Raw genomic sequence first — 23,416 nt, 5'->3', positions numbered from 1 at the left:
TGCTGTGTGTACATTAATGAGGAAAAAAAATTAACTTAAATGATTTTAGCAAATGGCTGCAATATAACAAAGAGTGAAAAATTTAAGGGGGTCTGAATACTTTCCGTACCCACTGTATATACACATACAAAAATTTGTTAAATGTTTAAAGTAGTTTTAGTTGGAATGACCATGTCACTCTGCAGGAAACACATGTGATTGCTTGAAATGTCATGTCGAAGTACCCATTTAAGCAAGTTTTCTTCATATTGTGTATTGCATTCATCAAATTTTAGTGCTTTGATTCCACTTTTGCCTTGTACATAGCATGTGTGTTGTATGTTCTCTGTAGATCAAACTTCCAGTGCTTGAGAACTCCCTCTCTATCAGCACCAGAGCTCTCATATGCTCTCTGCAGTCCTCAGCAGCTGTTACTCTCCAGGTGAATGACTCACACCCTTCATTTGCACAGTATTTAATTCAGGAACTGACAAGATTAACTTTTTGCGACAAAAAAAATCAGCACAGCTAAAACCACAGTATTGGATTTGACAGTTTTTCCTTCCAAACTCAGTTGTGGCATTAAAATGTGTTTAATTGTGTAAATAGTTGATTTATATTTGTTTCAATGTGTATTTGTTTTTGTTCAGCTAAAACTGGTGCGAGAGGGTGACAGCTGTGAGGAGTCTCTGCAGCGCCTCCTGGTGGAGGACAAGAGTCCTAACGGTGGAGCTTCATATGCTGATTTCCTTTTTCACCTTCATGTCAATGCATTGCGTCTTACTGTGTGACAGTCTCTTCTCATAGACAAGGCTGTGGAATATTTGTAAAGCCCTTTGTGATAGTTCAGTCTCATTGAATTTTATCTTTTGCTCCCTCTATAGCCATTGCGGTCATTCTAAAAATCAATGAGGAATAAGAATTCTGTCTTGTATGTATTTCCCAAACATTTACCTCTGAAATACGTACATTTTACAAATTGAGTAAATGCAAATTCGATGTGACCAGCTTATTATAGGAGAAATGCTGAATACTAAAATTAGTCCTTTAATTTTCAAGGGCCCAGAATGATTGAATACTGTTTGAACTCCCATCAAAGACTCAAGTGATTAATGATTCTGTATTTGAAGTGTGTGTGTGTGTGTGTGTGTGTTTGGTTCAGTGGAAGAAACCTTCAAGCAGCAAAACAGAAAACTCTTGCAAATTTGCACAAATTGAAATGACATTTTGTTCCTGATGATTTAGTTTCACTTGATGTTTGCAAGGCAAGAATCACTATTAATTGCTGTTGCTCACCCTCAGGCCATCCAAGATGTAGATGAGTTTGTTTCTTCATCAGATTTGTAGAAATGTAGCATTGCATCACTTGCTCAGCAATGGATGCTCTGCAGTGAATGGGTGCCGTCAGAATTAGAGTCCAAACAGCTGATAAAAACATCATGTAATCCATGTTTGAAAGAAACAAATCCATCAAGACGCATCACTTCTGGCCAAAATACGAGTCTGTAATCTATTAATAACTATTCCTTTAAAAGCTTGATCTGACAAGCTCATTTATGCTACAGACATCATTTATGACTCATTCATACGGCTTGTTGCAGAGATGCGTGTTCATAGTTTTCCCAAGCAATCAGACGTATAACTGACAAACAGTAAAATAGCTGAAACTATATACCAGTCAGAATTTAAAATGAAAGTTAGAACTGAAATTAGCGCTAATAATAGAAATTATTTTGTAAGGAAACAGCAAACAGCATACCATAGTTTCTGGGACGAAAAACTGCACATTACGTTCTTCCATAAGATTCAATCCACAGGTTCATGGCCTCAAAATGGCTCTTAAATTGAGTTTTTTAACTCTGTCAAACTAAAATTATATTCATCATAAAATAACATTGACTTCTGCTTTCTGCGACTATATAAGTATCAGTAACATACACATAATCACCCATCTGAGAAATGTTACCTCACTTTAGTGTGATCAGTGCTCCATATGCATTTGATAGACTTTCTTTTTATTTATTACATCGTGTTTATGACAACCGAGGCATGTTTCTTTATGTCGGAAAATGCATGCAGCGTAATATATAGAATACACACAATATATGGCCATTGACTGTATATGCAAGTATCCAGCCACTGTATTTCACAGCAAGCTACAGATTGTTTATTGCCTGCAGTGGCCATTATTCTACAGGACACGAACAGTGTCGGGAAACCACATTTTGTTGAGGAAACACTTTTGAAATGTGAGGAGCATTTTCAGAAACAAGTGTATTTTCTCTTTATTATGTGAGACAGTGAGATAAGATGGCAATAAAATGGCTGTAAAGTGTGCTGTCTGCATATGGGAGGTCGTACTGTATGCTAGTGGAAAATATAATCTGTTTCTGAGAGTGTTATATTGCGAGCAGCACCCTGGCTTCATAGAAATATAATGATTTTCATCCTCTGTAGTGGATAATATCTACAGTGGCTATAGTGTAATATCTCTTAAAATATTGTCTGCAACTGGTCTGGACTCTTGAATATTTCAACTGAAACTATAAGTGCCCTAATAATACATTCAGCTGGTTGTCAATCACAGATGTGTGTGTGTGTGTGTGTGTGTGTGTGTGTGTGTGTGTTGGTGGAAAGCAAACAATGTGAATTTATTTTTAGAGGTATCGCTGGTAAGGTCATTTTGGTTCTGCAGTAAACATGCATGTTTCATTACTCACTACAAGGCATAGATTTGTCACAGTCTCTGTTTTTTATTCCTCGAAGCAGGCAGGCATTATTTTGATGATGCCGATAATCGTTTTTCGTCAGCTCTGGTTAGACGACATCATGCTTATTCTGATACGATAATCTCATTATTCCATCACTGCAGATGAGGGTGAGCAACAGCAGTCACAGATGTGTGTGTGTGTGTGTGTGTGTGTGTGTGTGTGCCACAGAGCATAATCCAGCAGAACATATGCACAACATAATAAACATTTATTATACTGGCCTGCTATATATATCTAAATAAAATGCTGAATTTTCATTGCACCTTGTTGTATCTTAAATACTGTCTGTTTTTACGTTGAATTGGCAGCACAAACAAATTAGATATGTTTAGGTGGTTAAAATCCTGCAATTCAGTCATTAGGTTTACATGACCTTCATACGATTATCATTATGTTTTAACAACACGTTTTTCTTTTGGGCTTTATGAGTTTTCATCTGTACTGAAATAGAAAATGGTTGGAAATGGTTAGAGTTTGATTCACACTACCTTAATTTGTGTTAAAAATGTAGGGCAGCAGTTACTTTAAGTTGATTGGGTTAACTTTTTTACAGTGTAGATGTTTGGACCCTCCTCTCATCAGGGGCCCGGGGCTCTTACGCACAGGTGTGGGCTGTGATTGGCTGTTCGGAAGCGCGTGTGCAGCTCACCGGCGTCCGAGCTGCTCCAGACATTCACTAAAGAGACTCTGAGAACATCTGCGTGAGCAATGGCACAGGTATCCTCAGTCACACTCCGCTAACGCGCAGGGAGAAGTTCTCCAACATGCTATCGGATCTGGAAATACGCTGTCAGGATACAGATCATGGATTCGGGGTCGCGTTGACTGCGCTTCACTGATGCTGTATGAATAGATTTGAAGCGCACGAGCGCCTGCAGTGTGATTCAGTGAGAGCGCAGCGCGCGTTTGGAGAGGCACAGAGGCTGCTCGCAGCAGATTTCGGATAAGAGTCTTTAGGAGACATGGCTTGCCTGCGCTCTGTGCCAGCGAGGAGGAATCATACCGCTTCCATCTGTTCTGTGCTCTTCATTCTCTTCTTTATACTCGGATGCCAGCAGGTGAGCAAACACGCGCCTGTTTCGTCATTATTGCTTTGTATTGCAATGCAAATGATGCATGTTCACTGTCTGTCCATGTAGAGATCTCACTGTGCATCTGCAACCCTTCACGCTGGTCCTCATGTAAAGCATAAAGCTCTGCTGGAAACTCTGCGGTTACCTCACAACACAGGTGAGAGCGTTACAGTTACCTGCCAGACGTGATTGACAGCTGTCAGTCGCATTAAATAGACTAGGCTGATATGACGCATTTACTGATATCGCATCATTAATTTAGTAGCAATATGAGAATTTTCTCCCAAAATTAAAAGAAAGAAACTCTAAGATTGCTTTATAGGAGAATGACTTTATTGCAGTTGCACAGTCTGTATGAGATGTCGTCAGCAGGGGGCGCTAGATATCCTAATTGATCTGATGCCTATGACAAATGCGCCCTATAATACAAGCTCACAACTGTTGTGTGGAGGTGATTAGGCCATTTAAAAATAATAATGAATGCATTAATAATAACAGTGCACTTTAGTGTTTCTCGTGGTGATATTTAATACCTACAGTGTGCGCAAAACCTGACACCCATGCATGCACACACATTTATTTAGCTTTGTAAATGAGGATATACCATAAAAATAGCACCACAATTTAGAGTTTTTATGTAAAGCTAATTATAATAATCCAAGGGTTTGGATACCCTTCTCCTAAAAGAAAACTAAACTCGATTATAAATAAAAGCATGTTTATTTCTTATATGAATCATTTGTTCCAGCCAAGGGTGTCCCGAGATGTCCCCAAAAGGAGGTTTTGTTTGTCGCTTCTGCGGACAATTTTGTACGCGCACACACACACACACACACACAGAATGAGGGGGTGTGTACCGTAAAGATTGGCATGCACTGGGACTTAGTGAACAATGAACAAAGGCAGACACTTGAAGAAGCTCTCCATCAATCAGCCAAGCTTTACAAACAGTCTCTGTGTGCACTTACTGCCTTTATCCTGTGAAGAGTCTCTGCACTGTTTGGCATGAGCTTAGAGACTGGAGTAGCCAGATATAATAGTGTGTGTGTGTGTGTGTGTGTGTGTGTGTGTGAGTCAGTGAGTGAGTGAGTGAGAGTGTGTGTGTGTGTGTGTGTGTGTGCGTGTGTGTGCGTGTGTGTGCGTGAAAGAGAATGAGAGAGAGTGAGAGCGTGTGTCTCCATATCACAGCGGAGCATTAAGAGTGTGTGTCATCAGTGTGTGTCTCACCCCACGGTCAGAGATCATAAATCTGTCTGCTCATGTCTGTAAAAGCATTTATAACTTGAGCCACCAGACCACAGCGAGGATGAGAGGAGCGTGAGTGTATGTGGAGGTCAGAATCACACAACATTAAAACACGTCCTCTGACCTTCACCCCGTGAGCAGCATCTCCATGAACCTTCCTATAAATCACTTCAGCTTGCATTTATATGGATACAGTTACTTATTTTATGCAATAACAACAGTGCATTTGCTAGATGTGGTCTTTTTTTATCCTGATGTGAATATTAAATGATAAATGACTTTTTAATGTTCTCAGTTCATTCCCTTTAATATCTGTGTTTGGACTATATACTGCAGCCAGACATTTATATCTGACAAACCTTGGTGTTGAAACAATTTTCAAGCAGAAATTTCACAAATAATAACAAAGAAATGGCAAGTAACACATTGAATTAAATGTGAAGTAAAATAGTGTTTTCTTGTACAACGTGCTCCAATAATCTTTGTTTTTACAACATCGAAAAAATCATTTTTACAGCATACTAGTTTTAAAATGTCTTTTTAAAGGTGACATATTTTTTTCAATATTAAATACCCAGCTTATTCAGAGTTACTATAAACCTTTTGCAGGCTGATCTCCACTAAAAGAGTGTAACGTTGTGACTCTGTTTGCTTGAGCATCTCGACCAACATTGACTCAACTAATAAAGTGAGTTTCGAGCATGTTAGTGAAAGCTGAAAAATGACCGGTGTACCTGACAAGGCTTAACCGTGTCAACATCACCCACTTAGTAAGAGCTTGACGTATTCCATTATGGGATTTAAATCACTGTAATCTTTCAAAATGAATACAACATACAGTATAATAAAAGTAGAGACATGTTATTCTTATTATTTGCATTTAACATATCTGCATATCTGTCATTCAGCAAAACAAAATAAAAAAATACAAGCGATGGTACTATCTGTTTTTTGAGCAATGGCAGACAGGGTGTTCAGCAAACTAATCTTCAAAGTTCTCTCAGGAAAAAAGAATTTGGTCACGCTTTATATTAAGTGGCCTTAAACATTTGATACAATATATTTATGTACATGCATGTTGGTACATTTAAACTACATTTAATTAACATTTGTAGTTACACTGTTAACTTCACCCCTAACCTTAACTCAGAACCTTATAACCCTAACCTTACCTTTAGTCCAAAACCTAACCATACCTCAAACTCATTAGCAGTAAATCTGGGAATTTTCCAAAATAACATGAAGTTGCACTGTAAATCTATAGTCCATTAATCCATTAATGCTAGTATATAGTAGTCAAGGCCACCTAATGTAAAGTGTGATGGTGTAAAGATTTTTTACGCAGATATATGTGACCCTGGACCACAGAACCAGTCTTAAGTCGCTGGGGTATATTTGTAGCAATAGCCAAAAATACATTGTATGGGTCAAAATTATCGTTTTTTTTTATTGAAAAATTGACCCTTATGACTGGTTTTGTGGTCCAGGGTCACATATTAGATCGATCGATTGTATACCTGAACAGAAATAATGCATTCAACTCCATTCTCTATGTAGAATATGAAATCGTGGCCCCATACGAGGTGGACCATCAAGGGCGATACGTTTCCCATGCCGTGGCCCACCATCACCGCAGGAAACGCTCCACGGAGGGTCAAGATCACGACCTCGCTGTGCACTTCAGGCTGCGTGGATTAGGACAGGACTTCCACCTGGACCTGCAGCCGTCACGTGGCCTGATCGCCCCCAGCTTCACCGTACAAACCCTGGGCAGGAGCGGCACCAAGAGCCTGCAGCCTTTTCCTCAAGACCACCTCTGCTTCTACCACGGCCTGCTGAGGTCAGAGGTCAACTCATCCGTGGCCCTGTCGACATGTGCAGGGATGGTGAGTGGATGGATCCTGTTTCACAGCTGATTGTGGTTATTTGAGGAAGAGTCTCAATAGCAAAACAAGTCTATCTTTGCATTAATCAGGGTTTCTCTATTGCACTCCCACTGAAATGTGGAAAACGTATACAGCACGAACCCCAAATGATTTAGGCTATGTCGTTCAGATAGTTGATAATGGTGGTGATAAAAATAGACCAGAAAGAATTTCTCGATCTTCTCCATAGAGAGAAAAAGACCCACAACCTCAAGCATTTTTGGCAGGAACTGTAGAGCGATCGCTGTGCCATCATCAATGCATTGAATCATTCGTGTAGGCCTTCAAACCGCTGTATCCATCAGTCCAGTGCACTCATCTCATCTGTTTGTTTTCTCCGTGGATTAATGTTCAGTGTGCAGAGAAACCTCAACCCTCCAGAGTGCTTTTGTTGTTTTGGCTCCCAGGCCGCACGAGATTCGGCTTCCAGCAGGCGCTGCAGGAGCAAAGTGACTCTGCCGCAATTCTCATGACTTTACCCTGACTGGACTGACATAAAGTGACCCGTCCCATCAATAGAGCTCGTCTAAAAGCCCAGCATTCAAATCCCCTTAAACCAGTGACTCAAAAACCCACATAAATTTAGGTCAGGGGAGGTTTTACTAGAGAACAGAGCCTCCTTTTATTAGTCAGATTGACATTTGGAGGATCTATACTCGTCCTCAGTGCAAACAAACACATATTGTACTCACACAAGCTTTAATACATGATGCTTTATTTGTAAACAGTTCCACAGCAACACTGAAAGATTACAATGAGCTCTTCAAGAATCTACAAATACTCTATTGCTGCGTCCCAATGCACTATCCATCCAAAATCCATCCTGACTTGCTGCCTTATCAGGCAATGACTTTATAGGCAGCGCTTGCACACGAAGGCACCTCACGAAACTGATTTCGGACACGCTTCTGACGCAGTGTAACCGTTTAATGATCTACAACAAAAAAGAACGAGCTTTGGTGATAACTAAGTGAATATTGAATTACTATAATATTGATTTCTCGCAAAAAATAACACCAAAAGTGCAAAAAGTTGGTCAGAATCATATATTTACACACAAACTGACCACCAAACGCAACTTTCGGTCACCAGCTTGCACAGGATTGTGGGATATCAAAGGCAGTGAAGGATACATCTATGCTGCCTTCAAAAATCGACTAGATGAAGGTCTCTCAGGAGGCAGAAAGTGAAGCTAACTTTGGATTCGAACGTGCCTTGATCCCTTCCTACCTTAAAATGTGTCCTCCGAAGGCAGCATTTTCCAGTTTTCGGACGCAGTGTCCTAAATCTGTAAATTTCCTACCGTAAATATATAAAAACTTCATTTTTGATTAATAATATGGATTGCTAAGAACTTCATTTGGACAACTTTTAAAGGCGATTTTCTCAATATTTTGATTTTTTTGCACCCTCAGATTCCAGATTTTCAAATAGTTGTAAGCCAGCCAAATATTGGCCTATCCTAACAAACCATGCATCAATGGAAAGCTTATTTATTCAGCTTTCAGATTATGTATAAATCTCAATTTTGAAAAATTGACCCTTATGACTGGTTTTGTGGTCCAGGGTCACATATTAGATCGATCGATTGTATACCTGAACAGAAATAATGCATTCAACTCCATTCTCTATGTAGAATATGAAATCGTGGCCCCATACGAGGTGGACCATCAAGGGCGATACGTTTCCCATGCCGTGGCCCACCATCACCGCAGGAAATTTATCTTCTCATTAGAGAGAAAAAGACCCACAACCTCAAGCATTTTTGGCAGGAACTGTAGAGCGATCGCTGTGCCATCATCAATGCATTGAATCATTCGTGTAGGCCTTCAAACCGCTGTATCCATCAGTCCAGTGCACTCATCTCATCTGTTTGTTTTCTCCGTGGATTAATGTTCAGTGTGCAGAGAAACCTCAACCCTCCAGAGTGCTTTTGTTGTTTTGGCTCCCAGGCCGCACGAGATTCGGCTCCCAAGGCGCTGCAGGAGCAAAGTGACTCTGACGCAGTTCTCATGACTTTACCCTGACTGGACTGACATAAAGTGACCCGTCCCATCAATAGAGCTCGTCTAAAAGCCCAGCATTCAAATCCCCTTAAACCAGTGACTCAAAAACCCACATAAATTTAGGTCAGGGGAGGTTTTACTAGAGAACAGAGCCTCCTTTTATTAGTCAGATTGACATTTGGAGGATCTATACTCGTCCTCAGTGCAAACAAACACATATTGTACTCACACAAGCTTTAATACATGATGCTTTATTTGTAAACAGTTCCACAGCAACACTGAAAGATTACAATGAGCTCTTCAAGAATCTACAAATACTCTATTGCTGCGTCCCAATGCACTATCCATCCAAAATCCATCCTGACTTGCTGCCTTATCAGGCAATGACTTTATAGGCAGCGCTTGCACACGAAGGCACCTCACGAAACTGATTTCGGACACGCTTCTGACGCAGTGTAACCGTTTAATGATCTACAACAAAAAAGAACGAGCTTTGGTGATAACTAAGTGAATATTGAATTACTATAATATTGATTTCTCGCAAAAAATAACACCAAAAGTGCAAAAAGTTGGTCAGAATCATATATTTACACACAAACTGACCACCAAACGCAACTTTCGGTCACCAGCTTGCACAGGATTGTGGGATATCAAAGGCAGTGAAGGATACATCTATGCTGCCTTCAAAAATCGACTAGATGAAGGTCTCTCAGGAGGCAGAAAGTGAAGCTAACTTTGGATTCGAACGTGCCTTGATCCCTTCCTACCTTAAAATGTGTCCTCCGAAGGCAGCATTTTCCAGTTTTCGGACGCTGTGTCCTAAATCATAGCATGTTGAAATGAGTATCCCAAAGGTACCCGGATGGTTTAGTGCAGATCTGTGCAAACTCTAACATCTAATATCGACCACAACCTATTGCACATTAGACGAGGGTAAAGAACTACAAACATGAGGGTTAAAAACTACAAACATGGCAGACACGTAAGGCAGAAGAACAGGTACAGAAAGGGGTTTGAGTGATTAATAATCAGTATCGAACATGATGAAGAAATATTTATTTAATGTTGTCCCCGTTATATTTCATCTGCAACAACATTGTGAACTTTTATAAAGATACGTTTTAAATGCAGCATTATGCAAGCACATGAGGAGAGTTCTCGACCTGATAGACCTGCGACTGGCAGATCAACGTGCCTCTTCATTTCTCTCCAGTTTGGTAGGAAATCAAATTAAATGAAATGTGGATGATGTTAACTGTGACAAGATGATTGACAGGGCAGTTTAAATGGTAACATGATGCATGTTGCTAAGTAACAGAGCGGTCTGTTAAAGACGTAATTATTACGATGTCCCAAAACTTGAGTTTTTCTTCACAAAAAGAGTACATACAGTATTTTTAAGGCATAGTAGGTGAATTGGGACACAGCATACATGTATATTTTCTTTTTTTTACTGGTATGACGTTCATTTTCAGTCAGTTGCATTGCATTATGCCTCCATATATGAATGTTGTTGTATTGCACTTCACAGTAACAATGCACTGAACTTAATCTTAAAAGGCACTAATGTTTTCGTTTATCTGAAAACCAAAACTAATGTTTTAGGAATTAAATTTGGGTAATTGGGTAACTGAACTCGTGTTCTTAGGTCATAAATTAACTACCAGTCATAGTAAAGTTCTTCAGCAGCAAGCCGCCTCTTGATATTTCAACCAAACAAATTGTACATATTGCTATTCCAGCATCATTTTTGGTAAAGGGCGTTAACAGAGCTGACATGTTTACTTGTCATATCTTATCAACGTTGCGTGCACAAAATAGACACTTGACGCAGTCAAAGCGGTAGCACCGGAGAAGTGATAATTAAAAGTTTCAGTCAATGATTTCGGCCCTACCAAAACCATTTCAGCCAAAACTGAATATTCTTGGTTGGAGAAATTTTGGTGTAAAACTGATGTTGGAAATGTTGGTCCCGGATGCACAACTTCTCAAATTATATTAACCAGACACTGAATGAGCGTTCTGTAGAGTACCAGCTTTGTTTGGCTGGGTGCTTTAAATCCAGGGAAGTTGATAACACCTGGAGAAAGCTGTCCATTTGTATTTCTTTGCTCGTCATCATCTTTGGGCACATGTTTTTTTGAGCGAATCGCATTGGTGCCAACATAATGGGTAGTTACAAAATCTACCAGCAGGGACTAGTAAAACATCCAAAGCTTGATCCCATGGTTAACATTAACCACAATGTCACAACAGCATGTCAAATGGAGATTTGTAGTATTAACTGTACTACATCACGGCTGGTGTGAATGACTTAAATCTAAGTTCTAACAGTCATTGTGAAAGAAGTCTTAACAAGAAGTGAAAGATGAAACTAGTAACTCTGAACAGGATCCATTTCTGATTTTTTACTCGGAGTTAATCTTGTGGCAGTTCATTTCCCAGTGACTTTTAACCTCTATGTGATCGTCAGCCTTTAAACAGTGGCAGCTCAATTCTTACTGTCGCTGTAAATGTGCTGGGCCTATAACCAGCTGAAATATGTGCTGGAAGTGTAATGTTGTAGACTTTCACACTGTCCCCAGCTGGATGTGATTAGCAGCGGTGCAGAGTCATTAGTTAACTCCGTCTCTCCTTATGTGTCCGGTAAAGCCTTTGTGTAAATTCACTTTGAATGGCTAAGACTGGCTTGGCAGATCACCACTGGAGGTTGGCAGGGCTTTGATGACAGTCAGAGTTTGTCATAAAAGGTCCCAAATGTGAGTTTAAAGGCGTGAGGACCAGACGATTGAGGCCCCAGTGATTTCAAGCTGACGGCTTTATACAAAACGGTACAATAGCTGACTTTAGTGGTGGCACATGGGATGCCAATTAGGAGGGTCATTGGAAATGGCAGTCTGGGTTGAGGCGAGGGCATGCCATGGAAACTCCACGCTGGAAGTCTTTCTGAAGTGACGCCAGTCTGCAATAACAGGCTAATTGTGAGTGATGTCAGCCATAAACTGAAGCCATAAATCTACATTTGGACACCCAACCCCCAACACGTCTGACACAATAACCCAGCTTAAATAAGCAAATCATTAATACTTACTAAAAGGGAGGTTTTAAAAGTCAGCGTATAGTCAAAATTGATTTGCGTCGTACATGTACTTGGTCTTATTGTTAAAGGAGCCCACAGGTCCTGTCATTATTTACTCACCAAGCTTTCTTTATACACGAAAGAAGATATTTGATGAATATTTAGAAGTAAATTATTAGAAGTAAACTATACAACTCCATTCAGGTATGGAATGATCCTGTCAGTTTCTGATGATAAAAATCCTTCCCTACATTTCTGTTATGTTACATTATGGAATTTAAACGGGTTGGCAATACTGTTTCATGCTGATTTTAAGGATTTAGAAAGGAAATATGAAGTCTGAGAGTTGTCACACTGTTACATTAAGACACTGACAGTCTAATCTGAGCGTTTATAGCATGTCACAGCTGCTGTTTTTGGTACAGGTCCTATTATATCGGACTTATTTTGTTCACTCTTAATTAAAACCAAGGACAAGCACTCAATCCCCAAGAAATCATGTTTGATTTGTGATCCCAAGCAGCTCCGTAGCAGAACCTGGTGCATAGGTTCATTGTCTTTCACCAAATTTCCCATAATGCTTATGATTTAGAATTCATCATTAGGCTTTGAAAGCTAAGCCATGCAACCCCCAGCAACTCTTCAGAACTCTTGTCCAAAATATATACATTATTATCCCTCATAAAACAATCCCATGTTTCACTCTACAGGCTTTGAATGTGGCCTTGATGGACTGACAGAATATTTATTTATAGTGAACAGAAATGAAGCGTAGCATTATTTGCCCTGTAAAAACAGAGCAGAAAGAGGTGCCGTTGATGACTAATTGTTGGCGGGAGGTCATCGTTAATGTGCAAGGAATAAATGCTGTCCTGCTGGAGCTGGCGTTTCTGAGGAGCTCAAGTTGATTTAGTCTTGATATATACAGTCAGTGTTCATGCAATGCAATTTCCAGGAAGGAGTTAAGAGCCTGAATCGGCTTCTTCATGACAAGAACAGCAACATTTAGTCACTGAGATGATGTAAGAGGATTTAAAAAACGAATAATTGACACCCTTCTCAAATAGTTTCAGCTGGCATTTAAACTCTCTTAGCAGCAGAGTTGAGGTTCGGTTTCAGCTACTAAAAGCAGCAAGGCAAGTACAAGCCTCTCTCATGGAAATAGGAACAGCGTCAGGTGCATCGCTCAGAGTTTCCTCATATCCGCTCAGCTCCTTTGATTAGAGTTCCTGTAGGGTCGTGCCTGGATCTGCCCATTTCCCAGCTGTTATTTTTCTCCCAGGTAGTGTCTCAGCCCGTCTCCCGGCGCTTTATGACTGCTATTTGCACCTTGTAGCTCTCAGTGTGTAATTTCATGAGAGGTATTTAAGAAGGCAGCGCAGACATTTGTTTTTAGTTAAGCTTGTCATGGACCTGGGAGACTGAGGCGCAGATTTGTGGCGGATGATTCTTACGTGTTACTTATGCAGGAATGCCGTCAACAGCACCACTCCCGCTTGACAGCATGGATTTGCACTGTTTACTTACACTAAACCGTATGCTAAGTGCCATGTGTGTAAATTGATTTACATTTTCAAGTTTCCTCCTGGCAGAAATGGAAAGGTAAAGATTTCCCTGGACAGATCAACAAATTTATGGTTTCCTTCAAAATTCTCCCGTTTCTCATTTGGCACTTGCTTTAGACCAAATTTGATATTTATATTGTGCCTGGTATAAATTTGACTGAAATTTGATTTGTTTATCCATTGCATCATCCAACAGTTCCACGACATACGACAGCAGTGAATTTAATTTATGTGCCGCAAATCTTTGTCGACACATCCTGCACCTTTCAGAACAGTAGAATTCATTTCTTTTCCCAGTAGAGAATGGCAGAAATAACAGTCCCTAGCAGAATTTTATCACTCGTATGTTGTTCTTTTGTAGCTCAAGTTATGTTGCATTTTATATTGTATACTGAAAGAATATAGAACTGGGGTTCTCAACTCTCAAGGTCCACTTTCCTGCAGAGTTCAGCTCTAAGTCTTACCAAACACACTTGAACAAGCTAATCAGGGTCTTCAGGGTTACTAGAAAGCTACAGACAGGTGAGTTTGAGCAAAGCTGGAGTGAAACTCTCGAAACCTCGACGGCCAGAGCAGATAGAGGGGGTCTTGACAAACCAGAACAGAGTTTGAGACATCGTTGAGACCTCTTCTAAAACTCTAGAGTGAGATTACTGGGTCTGTTTCTCTGAAGATCAATTTGCGAAGAAGAAGGTTTGCGAAAATTTGCTCTCGAATTAAATCTCATTGCTGTCTTGGGCCGGGCATACACTGTGCAATTCCAGCAACGTTTTTGTTAAATACCAACTCTCTCTGTATGAGTAAATCGCATGCGATATCAAGCCAAAGCTTCGCCGAGATGCAACTTGACTGCTAACACTATATGTGAGAAATAAACACATGGGACCCCGGTACTGTGTAGCCTCCATCGCTTATGTCCAAACCACACCTCATGTCGCCATGGTTTCGTTTCTGTTTTCACTCAGACGCAGTGAGGGAAAAAACACTGAGTTTAGGGCAGTCAGTTCGTAGCTCTGTTTCAATTGTGCGATACCCTCACAAGGGCCGACCAAAATTTATGACATGTCAGAAATTCATCCGACCATCCGATTGCCATTCGGAAGAGGCTAATCGCCTCTCGTTGCCCCCTGCACACTGCACAACAAAGCTGAAATTCGGCTCGACTCAAAAAAAAAAAAAAAAGGTTGCACGAGTCAGAATTCGGCTCAAAATTGGCCAAAAATCGCACAGTGTATGCCCGGCCTTGGGTTGGGTTATTAAAGGGACAGTTCACCCAAAAATGACCTACCAGCAACCAACATTCTTCAAAACGTCTTCTTTTGTGTTCAACAAAAGAAAGAAATTCATACAGGTTTGGAACAACTTGAGGGTGAGTAAAACGATGAAAACATTTTCAGTTTTGGCTGGATTAACTCTTTTAAGAGATCTCGTTTGTGATTTTTTTTTTTTTCTGTCCTATGGAGTGGCATTAAATTATAAGAACACGTAAGTGTCTGTTGCCTGTATTTAATCTGATCACATGAACTAAAACTCTGAATACAGGTCAGCAGGTTCTCTGTTGTAGTGTCTCTGGAAACAATTTCCAATGGGTCTCCAAAGCAAAGGTCATCAGCAAACAAAAGTTCTTCGACGGTCTGGGGTAAATCGGACTCGGTAACTGGAAGTGATGTCACAGAGGATCAACACTAAGCATAGTGCATACTATCTGAAAGACACCATGTGGATTTAATTGAAACATGACAGGGGTCACTGCAAGGTCTCTCACTGTCTGTCTGAATTATGTCACTGAGATCCCGTACTGTCTTCCTCAACTAACTAGAAGCCATAATTGCAATCCTGTGGGATTCTATTGACTTAACTTTGGATGGATAGGAAAGACTGGAAGACATGCAGCAAGCATGTAAACCGCATGAAAGCGCAATCGCCATACATCGACTTGACTTTGGGAATTAGTCTTGACAACGGCTGAAACTCCCAACATGAGAGCATGAGGCTGGAGTCATGCAGAGTGACCAGTCATGCCTGAACTTCTACGTCTAGCTCGAAAGCCTCGGCTCTGGCAAAGGTCGCTTCTGTTGACTAAACCCTGTGATCTGGTGACAGAAGACGAGCGTATCTCATGAGGATTGCTGCCTTGACACCAAAACAACTGGGTAATTTTGCTCTTTGAAGTCCTCAGCGTTCAATAAAGGATCAAATGCTTGACTGTAGGACCTTTGGTCTCGGGGTGAGGTTAAGTCCCAGGTGTTGTTCACTTGATGGAGTCTTGAATCACTGCTCTAGAAACACCTGGATTAATCTGCTTAAAGCTGCTAATGATATCAACTAGCCTAACGAACTTAAATCTGATCCACAGCCAGGGGTTGTTGACATGTGACTCTCTTTTCGTCCTGAAATCTAGGAGCGCTTTTTTTTTTTTTCAGGCATCCACATCAATTTTATTGCTGCCTTTTTCTGCTCTATAAAATACTGTCATCAACATGGAGTGATATCCGTTCTTATCCAAGATGTTCTTTTTACAATCATCCATGCTCAAAGCTTTGTGTGAATTAGTGGATCAGATGTGTTGTTCGATACAGTTGTGCCTTTCACAGGGTTGTCAACTTTGCTTGCTTGGCCGCAGTGAGATTTTGATGACATGGACTGAATCACCTGTTTGAGGTTGTAAGGTTCCACCAGTTCCTTTTTAAGTTCATCTTAATAATGCAAATTACCCAAACACTTCAGCTTAATGTTGCACTAGATGCACTTTTTAGAAACTGTCCGTAATTACCTTACCTACCATATACACTGGTTAGCTAATATTAACAGCCAATAATTACATTTATTAAAAAACAAAAATTGTATTATTTTTGAATGCCCTACATCAGGGGTCTTCAACTAAAATTGTTTGAGGTCCAGTAATGAACCCTCCTCACCAGCCGAGGTCCGGACAATTCTATACCTATAAAGTAAAGCAGCCTATTTTCACATGTATGAATAATTCTGAATACATTATCATGCCTTTATTTTATGTCACTCCTTTGCAGACTGTTAGTTAAATGACACATTTTGAGCACTTCTGACAAACTTTTGACATTTGATTGCTTTTTTTATTTTGATAATTGCATTAAAGCTGATATAGGTCATATTAGGCCTTTTTTTTTGTGAATCAGCAGATTGCTTTGGTCAAGATGCAGGGCTGTGTTATAGATGATAAGAAAAAACAAAGCACAATCAAAGTGTAAACAGGTCAGAGGTGAATATTCTGTAAGAAAACATGTTACCGTCATTTATTGTTATTGTAGGGCCTAAATGTAAATGTAACAGAATTCCGGTGATGTTACTGTTGTAGAAATATAATTTCTTGCATAAATTTTATTATGCATGAAAATGCATATTTTAATCTAAAATTAGCACTCTGATTGATGTGCGGTTGTGTGCGCTTTTATTTTTTTTATGCCTTTTATTTTGTGTTATCTTGTTATTTTCCGTGAGATGTTCTGTAGTGTCTCACTGCAAATGCTTGAGAGTTGGCATCCCCCCTTATTCAATACTTCCCTGTAAACGTACAGTACGTGTGCTGTGCTAATTACAATGTCTAATTATCGTTGCACATCGTGGGCGGTTCACGCTCGGAATCACGCGAGCGTTGTTTGAAAAGTGTTGAAATCTGTCAGCAGTTACCTCCCATACAGGCATTAATTATATGACGAGATGTGTATCCTCTACACACACTGTGATCTTGGATTGGGGTTGTTTAGTCTGGCGAGACCTGCATGGTTTCGCTCGCTGATTACTTAAGCGTGGAGTGAAGGCAACGTTCCTTGAGCCAGTGAGACCAGATCTCTGCTCGACTGTGTAGGCATCACAGTCTGGAAAAAAATAGCATAAACCAGTGTTTTCAGCAGGGTAGATCAACATTAACCTCTGTAGACAGGACATACAGTCTTCAAAGTCACACTGATGTAAGCGTTTATGAGATGTAGATGACTGTGAAAAGGCGTGTACACATAAACATCTGTTCAACTCACATTATGGACCATCAAGTTGACCTTAAACACACATTAGAGACTTCAGTCCTTGATTGTACTTGTGTCATCCAGACAGTGCTGAATGTGTCTCTTATTCACCCTCGTGCATAAATCCTCAACTCAAAAGCAACCTGCTTTGCCTCTGTCTTCTCTTCCCAGAGTTCAGCACATGTTTTACAGCCTATTGTGTGTATGATTGCCTCGCAATGAACTTACGTGTTGTTGGCAGCGATCAATGATAATCAGATGCACATTGGGTTCAAACAGGTTCTCAGAAGGGCTTTTCTGTTTGTTTGGAGAGGAGCTTATCCTCAGAGCCCAATTGAGGATAATTATCAGACCGCGCTGAAGCGGCAGCGCAAACGAGTTCTCGCTCTGACCTGGCGTGACGTTTGGATGAGGGCTTGAAGAGTCCTTGGGATCTGCAGATTGCGAGGGACGTGAAGCTTGTTAGGGTTAATGACAGCACAGCTCTCCAAAGAAGTGTAATTTGGGCGTTTATGTCATAAACTGAGCTCAGAGTCGGCTCGATGTGAAGTACTGCACCTCCAGTGTGATCTGTACTGCTTCTTGAGGAATCACGCTTGGGAAATCAGACTCCAAATATATCTTTAATCCAGATTTTTAAAATCTAAACGCGTCTTGAGAACATTAACAAAGTGTCTGTTTTATGTTCCAAAGCACATTAACATTATGACAGTGCTCGTAAAACCCTGTGCTGGTGTTCCTCAATCATCCGGCTCAGCGTCTGTTCTCAACCTCTTACGCAAAGTAATACATTCAGCCTGAACTTCTTAAAGTACAGACTCCATTCTGACTTTGATTTTTAGGATCGGAGGTGTGCTGTTTTCTATTGCATTTTTTTTTTTTACATTAAATTAAGATTAATTAATTGAATTGCAATTGATCTTTTGTCCTGCATCTGTTTGCATACTGAGTTTTGATTGGTGTGTTATCTTTCACATCTATTTAATCGTTTGTAGTCACTGTTAACTGTGGCTACACTAGGCTTTGAGCTTATGAAATTACTTCAATAGCTGCAAACCGTGCAGCTTTAAGTTTATGCATCAGATTTCAGTTTGTGTTGTTTAATACCTCTGCTGGTCAAATGTCTTTGCACTACGCAAATTCGCATGTCAGTTTTCACCAAAATTTGCTGAATTTTGGTATGTATGAGTTGATGTTAAGGCTGCACGATGCTGGAAAAAAACGGCATTGCAATATTTTTTCTTTCTGCAATATGAAAACATACAAGTACTTTCCAACACATGACTTGAAAAGCTATGTTTAGAAATAATCAATCATTCTAGATTGATTAAGGCAATTTTCTTTGGGAGTGCATCTGCATAGAAAATAGTTTAAAAGACCTGAAAATTATGTTTCACTCTGAAGACCATTCTATTAGGGCTTAATAATTTGGGAAAATCTTGAAAATGTGGGTATTAACTCATTACAACAACAGTGAACAGCATCTCAAAGCGGCTCGATTCACAGTACATGAGCCAAGATGCTATGAGATGTTGACACACTGTATTTCTAAAACCAGCAGTGCAAACAGTATATTTAATTAGTTAAATCGTAGCCTTTGTGATTTGACTCACACATTAAGCCATATCACAAAATCGATTTTATTGTGATGTATCATGTAGCCTTATATGTACTTTCTCTGGATGAGCTTGCATTGAACTTCTCTCTCTTTCGCTGTCTTGCAAGCACTGCTGTTTCCTTCAGGACATGGACACATACACATGTTGTGAGTATGCAGCATGAAGAGTTCAGCGTTTCTTGATCAGGCATTAACAAGTGTGTTTTCTCTCTAGTCAGGTTTGATCAGAACTCAGGATGCGGATTACTTCTTGAAGCCACTGCACCCACATCAGGCACTTCTGGAGAACTTCTCAGGCCCATCTGACCACCATCCCCACATCTTGTACAAGAGATTCACACCAGCACAGACAAACACAGGCAGAAGCAGGAGGTCAACTGAGCCAAAGACGTTCAGCAGAAGACATTCGGCTGTCCCATATCTGTGGAGAACCACACAGACGGATCCAGAGGAGTACCAGCGTATGCCGCACAGTCATGACGGCACACGGCAGAGACAGCACTTCTGTGGAAGACGGAAGAAATGTATGTAAGGAGACCTTCAGAGTCTCTAACACTAAGCTGCTTTGCATTACATGGTGCTGGACTGTCAAAAATGCTCATTAGGAGGGAAGGGGGGCATACTTTAAATAATGTTTTCGTATGTACAGGGGTCACAGCTGTTCAAGGGTCAGTTTGAACATGTTTTCATGACATCATCACACCTGTATTGTGTTTGGTCAGAGATGAATAATCTTCACCTACTCTAAACAAACACCACATCTTCACATTGCATTTGAACCCTGAGTAATATTTTACAAACCAAGTAACCAAATCTTATGTGGGATGTGAGGTAACAGCTAATACAGTTTGACACACATGGCATGCATTAATGTCATGTATGGGCCAGAGTTTTCCAGACACAGATTCAACTTTTTGCTGAACTAGTAATGCATTTTCTTTTGGGGAACCAGCACTGACTGTGTGAGTGTGACCTAGTATTGATGTCATCTTGGTCCTGTGTTTCAGACATGCCTAAACCTCCTGAGGACGATATCTATATTTTTCCGGATGAATATAAGTTCATACCCAGAGGGAAACGAGCCATTATGTTTAAATCTCAGACGCACCAGAGGCTAAATGTGGAGACCCTGGTGGTGGTCGACCGCAAGATGATGGACAATCACGGCCATGAGAATATAACCACATATGTCCTTACTGTTCTTAACATGGTAAGTCATCCATCCATTTGCCCATACATCTAACTATCCATACATCGATCCATCCATACATGCATCCATACATGCATTAATTCATGCATCCATCCAGATATCAATGCATCCATCCATCCATCCATCTATACATCCATGAATCCATCCATATGTCTTTCCATGCATCCATCCATCCATGCACCATCCATCTATACATCCACGAATCCATTCATCAATTCATGCACCCATACATGCATTCAATCATGCATCCATCCAGATATCAATGCATGCATCCATCTATCTATCTCCATCCATCCATGCATCCATCTATCTATCCATGTATTCATGTATTCATGCATCCATGCACCCATCCATACATCCATGAATCCATTCATCACTCCATGCATCCATACATGCATTGATTCATGCATCTATCCAGATATCAATGCATCCATGTATCCATCCATTCATCCAATCATCCATGCATCCATCCATCCATCTATCCATGCATCCATCAATGCATCTATCCTTTCATCCATGTATCCCTCTGTCTATCTACCATCCATGTATCCATCCAGTTATTAGTGCATCCATCTCTGTACATCCATGCATCCATCCAGATATTGATGGATCCATTCATCCATTCATCCATCCATACACCCAGGCATCTATCATCTATTCATTCATCCATGCACCTGTCCATACAGTACATACATCTATTCATCCAGGCATCCATCCATGCATCCATCCGGATATTGATGCATCCATTTGTCCATCCATTTCCCAGTTTTCTGTGTATTCGGAGTATGCTCTGAATGCATGGAGAATGATGTCAAGCTGAGGTCAGAGCATGTGTTTTCACTTCATTGTGGCATATCTGGTTGACCAAATGGACTAGTTAATGATTGCTAAAAGTCAAAGTGAGTCTCTTTGGGGTGAGCACAGTGAAAAAATGTAAGCACGGATGAAAACACTCTTTTAGACTAATGGAAATAGGATCATGTTACATGTTATGAACATATCCATCAAACTCAGACTTAGTGAACATGTTTTAAGAGCCCTGGTTTACAAAAGGATCTGTGAAATACTGACACCTGAAACCAAACTGGATTGCTTTTATGTTGGTGTCAGTGGAAACAAAGACAAAATAGCAGGAATGAAAGTACCTTGTATTGGGACTAAGTGTTTGTATTTATGATACCTGAGCTTTTTAAACCATCCTAAGGACTTTATCTTCAGCTCTGTTTCAAAGGCCAATGACATGTGGGATTAGGGATTCCCTTAAGTACATATGGTATGCCTCCATAGAGGTGAGGCTTTGAAGAACTTTAGAGAAACATCCCAGCCATACGCTTCTCATTTTTCCAAAGAGACACTTATGATTGATCTGCTCAAAGAAGGTCATTGGGGTTTAAATGCCTCCATGTAAATGCACCATCCTGTAACCTAATGCTGATTTTTCTGCACTGTTGCTTATCTCCACAAAGGTCTCAACACTTTTCAAAGATGGCACGATTGGAGGTGACATCAATGTTGTAATCGTTGGACTAATACTGCTGGATGAAGACCAGGTGAGTTTGAGATGCCATGAATTGAAAAACAAAACAGAAGATCTTGGCTCTGTTACATTGATAATGTGTGTTCAAATGAATATGTTACACCAACAAAAAGTATATATTTGTAAAATCAATGAGAGTTAAACCCTCTGGAGGCAATCGACGTCATGAACCGTGAGAGGTGTAGATAACACAGAGCTTTGAAATCGAATGAAACATTGCTTTAGAAGGTGGATTTCATTGTCCTTGAGAGGCTTGTCTCCTTCGTTCTCTTTGAGACGCTCTATCTGAACAGGTCTCGTTTTTATGATGACAGTTTAATTGGATACACAGCATTCCATTGGATTCCAGCCAGACGAGGGACGCGTCTGTGGGAAAGTGGGCCAGCAAACGGCTGAAGGGCTCCGTTACTGATACACCTGTGCTAATGTTAATGAAGTTTACATTAGCCACCGGCCGAGGAATGCAGAAAATTGGTCTTATCCCCCTTTTGATTGGAATAATTAGCCGCAGTCAGTCAGGATCAGTGATGAGGGGCTAATTACCCATAGACTCATTTATTGAGGTGGGGTCAGCAGAGGTAGCTGGTAATTACTCGGCCCAGTTTAAGTTATTCTTCCAACACTAGTCACCGGCGGCATGTCATTGTTTCGCTCTTTTGACTTCATTCTGCTCTTGACTCTAGTTAACGCTCTGCTCCCTCAGGATGGACTAGTGATTAACCATCATGCAGATCACACTCTGAACAGTTTCTGCCAGTGGCAGTCGGGATTGGTCGGACGAGAAGGTCGCCGGCATGATCATGCCATCCTGCTAACCGGTCTGGATATCTGCTCTTGGAAGAATGAACCATGTGACACTCTGGGTAAGGACAACATCTGCTGATCTAACATGCAGCATCTCACATATGAGTGCATTTTAATGCCCGGTTCAGACTACACGATTTTAGCCCGATTTTACTACGATTTGCTTGACGTAGGTTGTCGTGGGGATTCGTAAACGACAATGGGCGTCGGGACGCAAGATTCCATCGTTTCAGCACGTGTAGTGTGTCATAGTGGATGACAACCGATTCCGCGTCTGTGATGCTTCACGACCTCACGACAGAAAGACTAGCATGTTTAATTTTTTTTCCGTCGTCCACGACGAGTTCTGTCACATTGGTGACGTTGACCAATAGCACCAGAGAAGCTCTTTCATACACAGGTTTCAAACATCACAAGAGTGATGATGTTGCTGCTAGGTGGAATTATGAGATGGAGGAAAGGTTCGTGGAGCTGTGGCAACAGTACTCCTGCCTGTATGATGTGTCATCAAGGGACTACCACGACAGAACAAAGAAAGAAAAATGCTGGCGAACTATAGCGGAAGCGCTTCAGCAATGTTTACACTCTTGTTTTCAGAAGTCA

General features: G+C 40.6%; 1 protein-coding gene across 1 annotated transcript in view; it reads left to right on the top strand.

Moving 5' to 3' along the window:
* The first annotated feature begins 3,693 nt into the window (after window positions 1–3,693).
* LOC107726256 (A disintegrin and metalloproteinase with thrombospondin motifs 16-like) overlaps window positions 3,694–23,416 on the top strand; it is a 76,188-nt gene continuing 56,465 nt past the window's right edge. The window contains exons 1-7 of the mRNA XM_016535788.1: window positions 3,694–3,808; window positions 3,890–3,980; window positions 6,626–6,954; window positions 19,477–19,786; window positions 20,270–20,472; window positions 21,939–22,022; window positions 22,713–22,872. Coding sequence (XP_016391274.1) covers window positions 3,713–3,808; window positions 3,890–3,980; window positions 6,626–6,954; window positions 19,477–19,786; window positions 20,270–20,472; window positions 21,939–22,022; window positions 22,713–22,872 — 1,273 coding nt within the window. The 5' untranslated portion in view covers window positions 3,694–3,712. The remainder of the gene's footprint in view (window positions 3,809–3,889; window positions 3,981–6,625; window positions 6,955–19,476; window positions 19,787–20,269; window positions 20,473–21,938; window positions 22,023–22,712; window positions 22,873–23,416) is intronic.

The sequence above is a fragment of the Sinocyclocheilus rhinocerous genome, unplaced genomic scaffold (genome assembly GCF_001515625.1).
Source record: "Sinocyclocheilus rhinocerous isolate Xijiao unplaced genomic scaffold, SAMN03320098_v1.1 scaffold216, whole genome shotgun sequence".
NCBI lineage: Eukaryota > Metazoa > Chordata > Actinopteri > Cypriniformes > Cyprinidae > Sinocyclocheilus > Sinocyclocheilus rhinocerous.
This window is presented reverse-complemented; position numbering and strand designations above follow the sequence as displayed.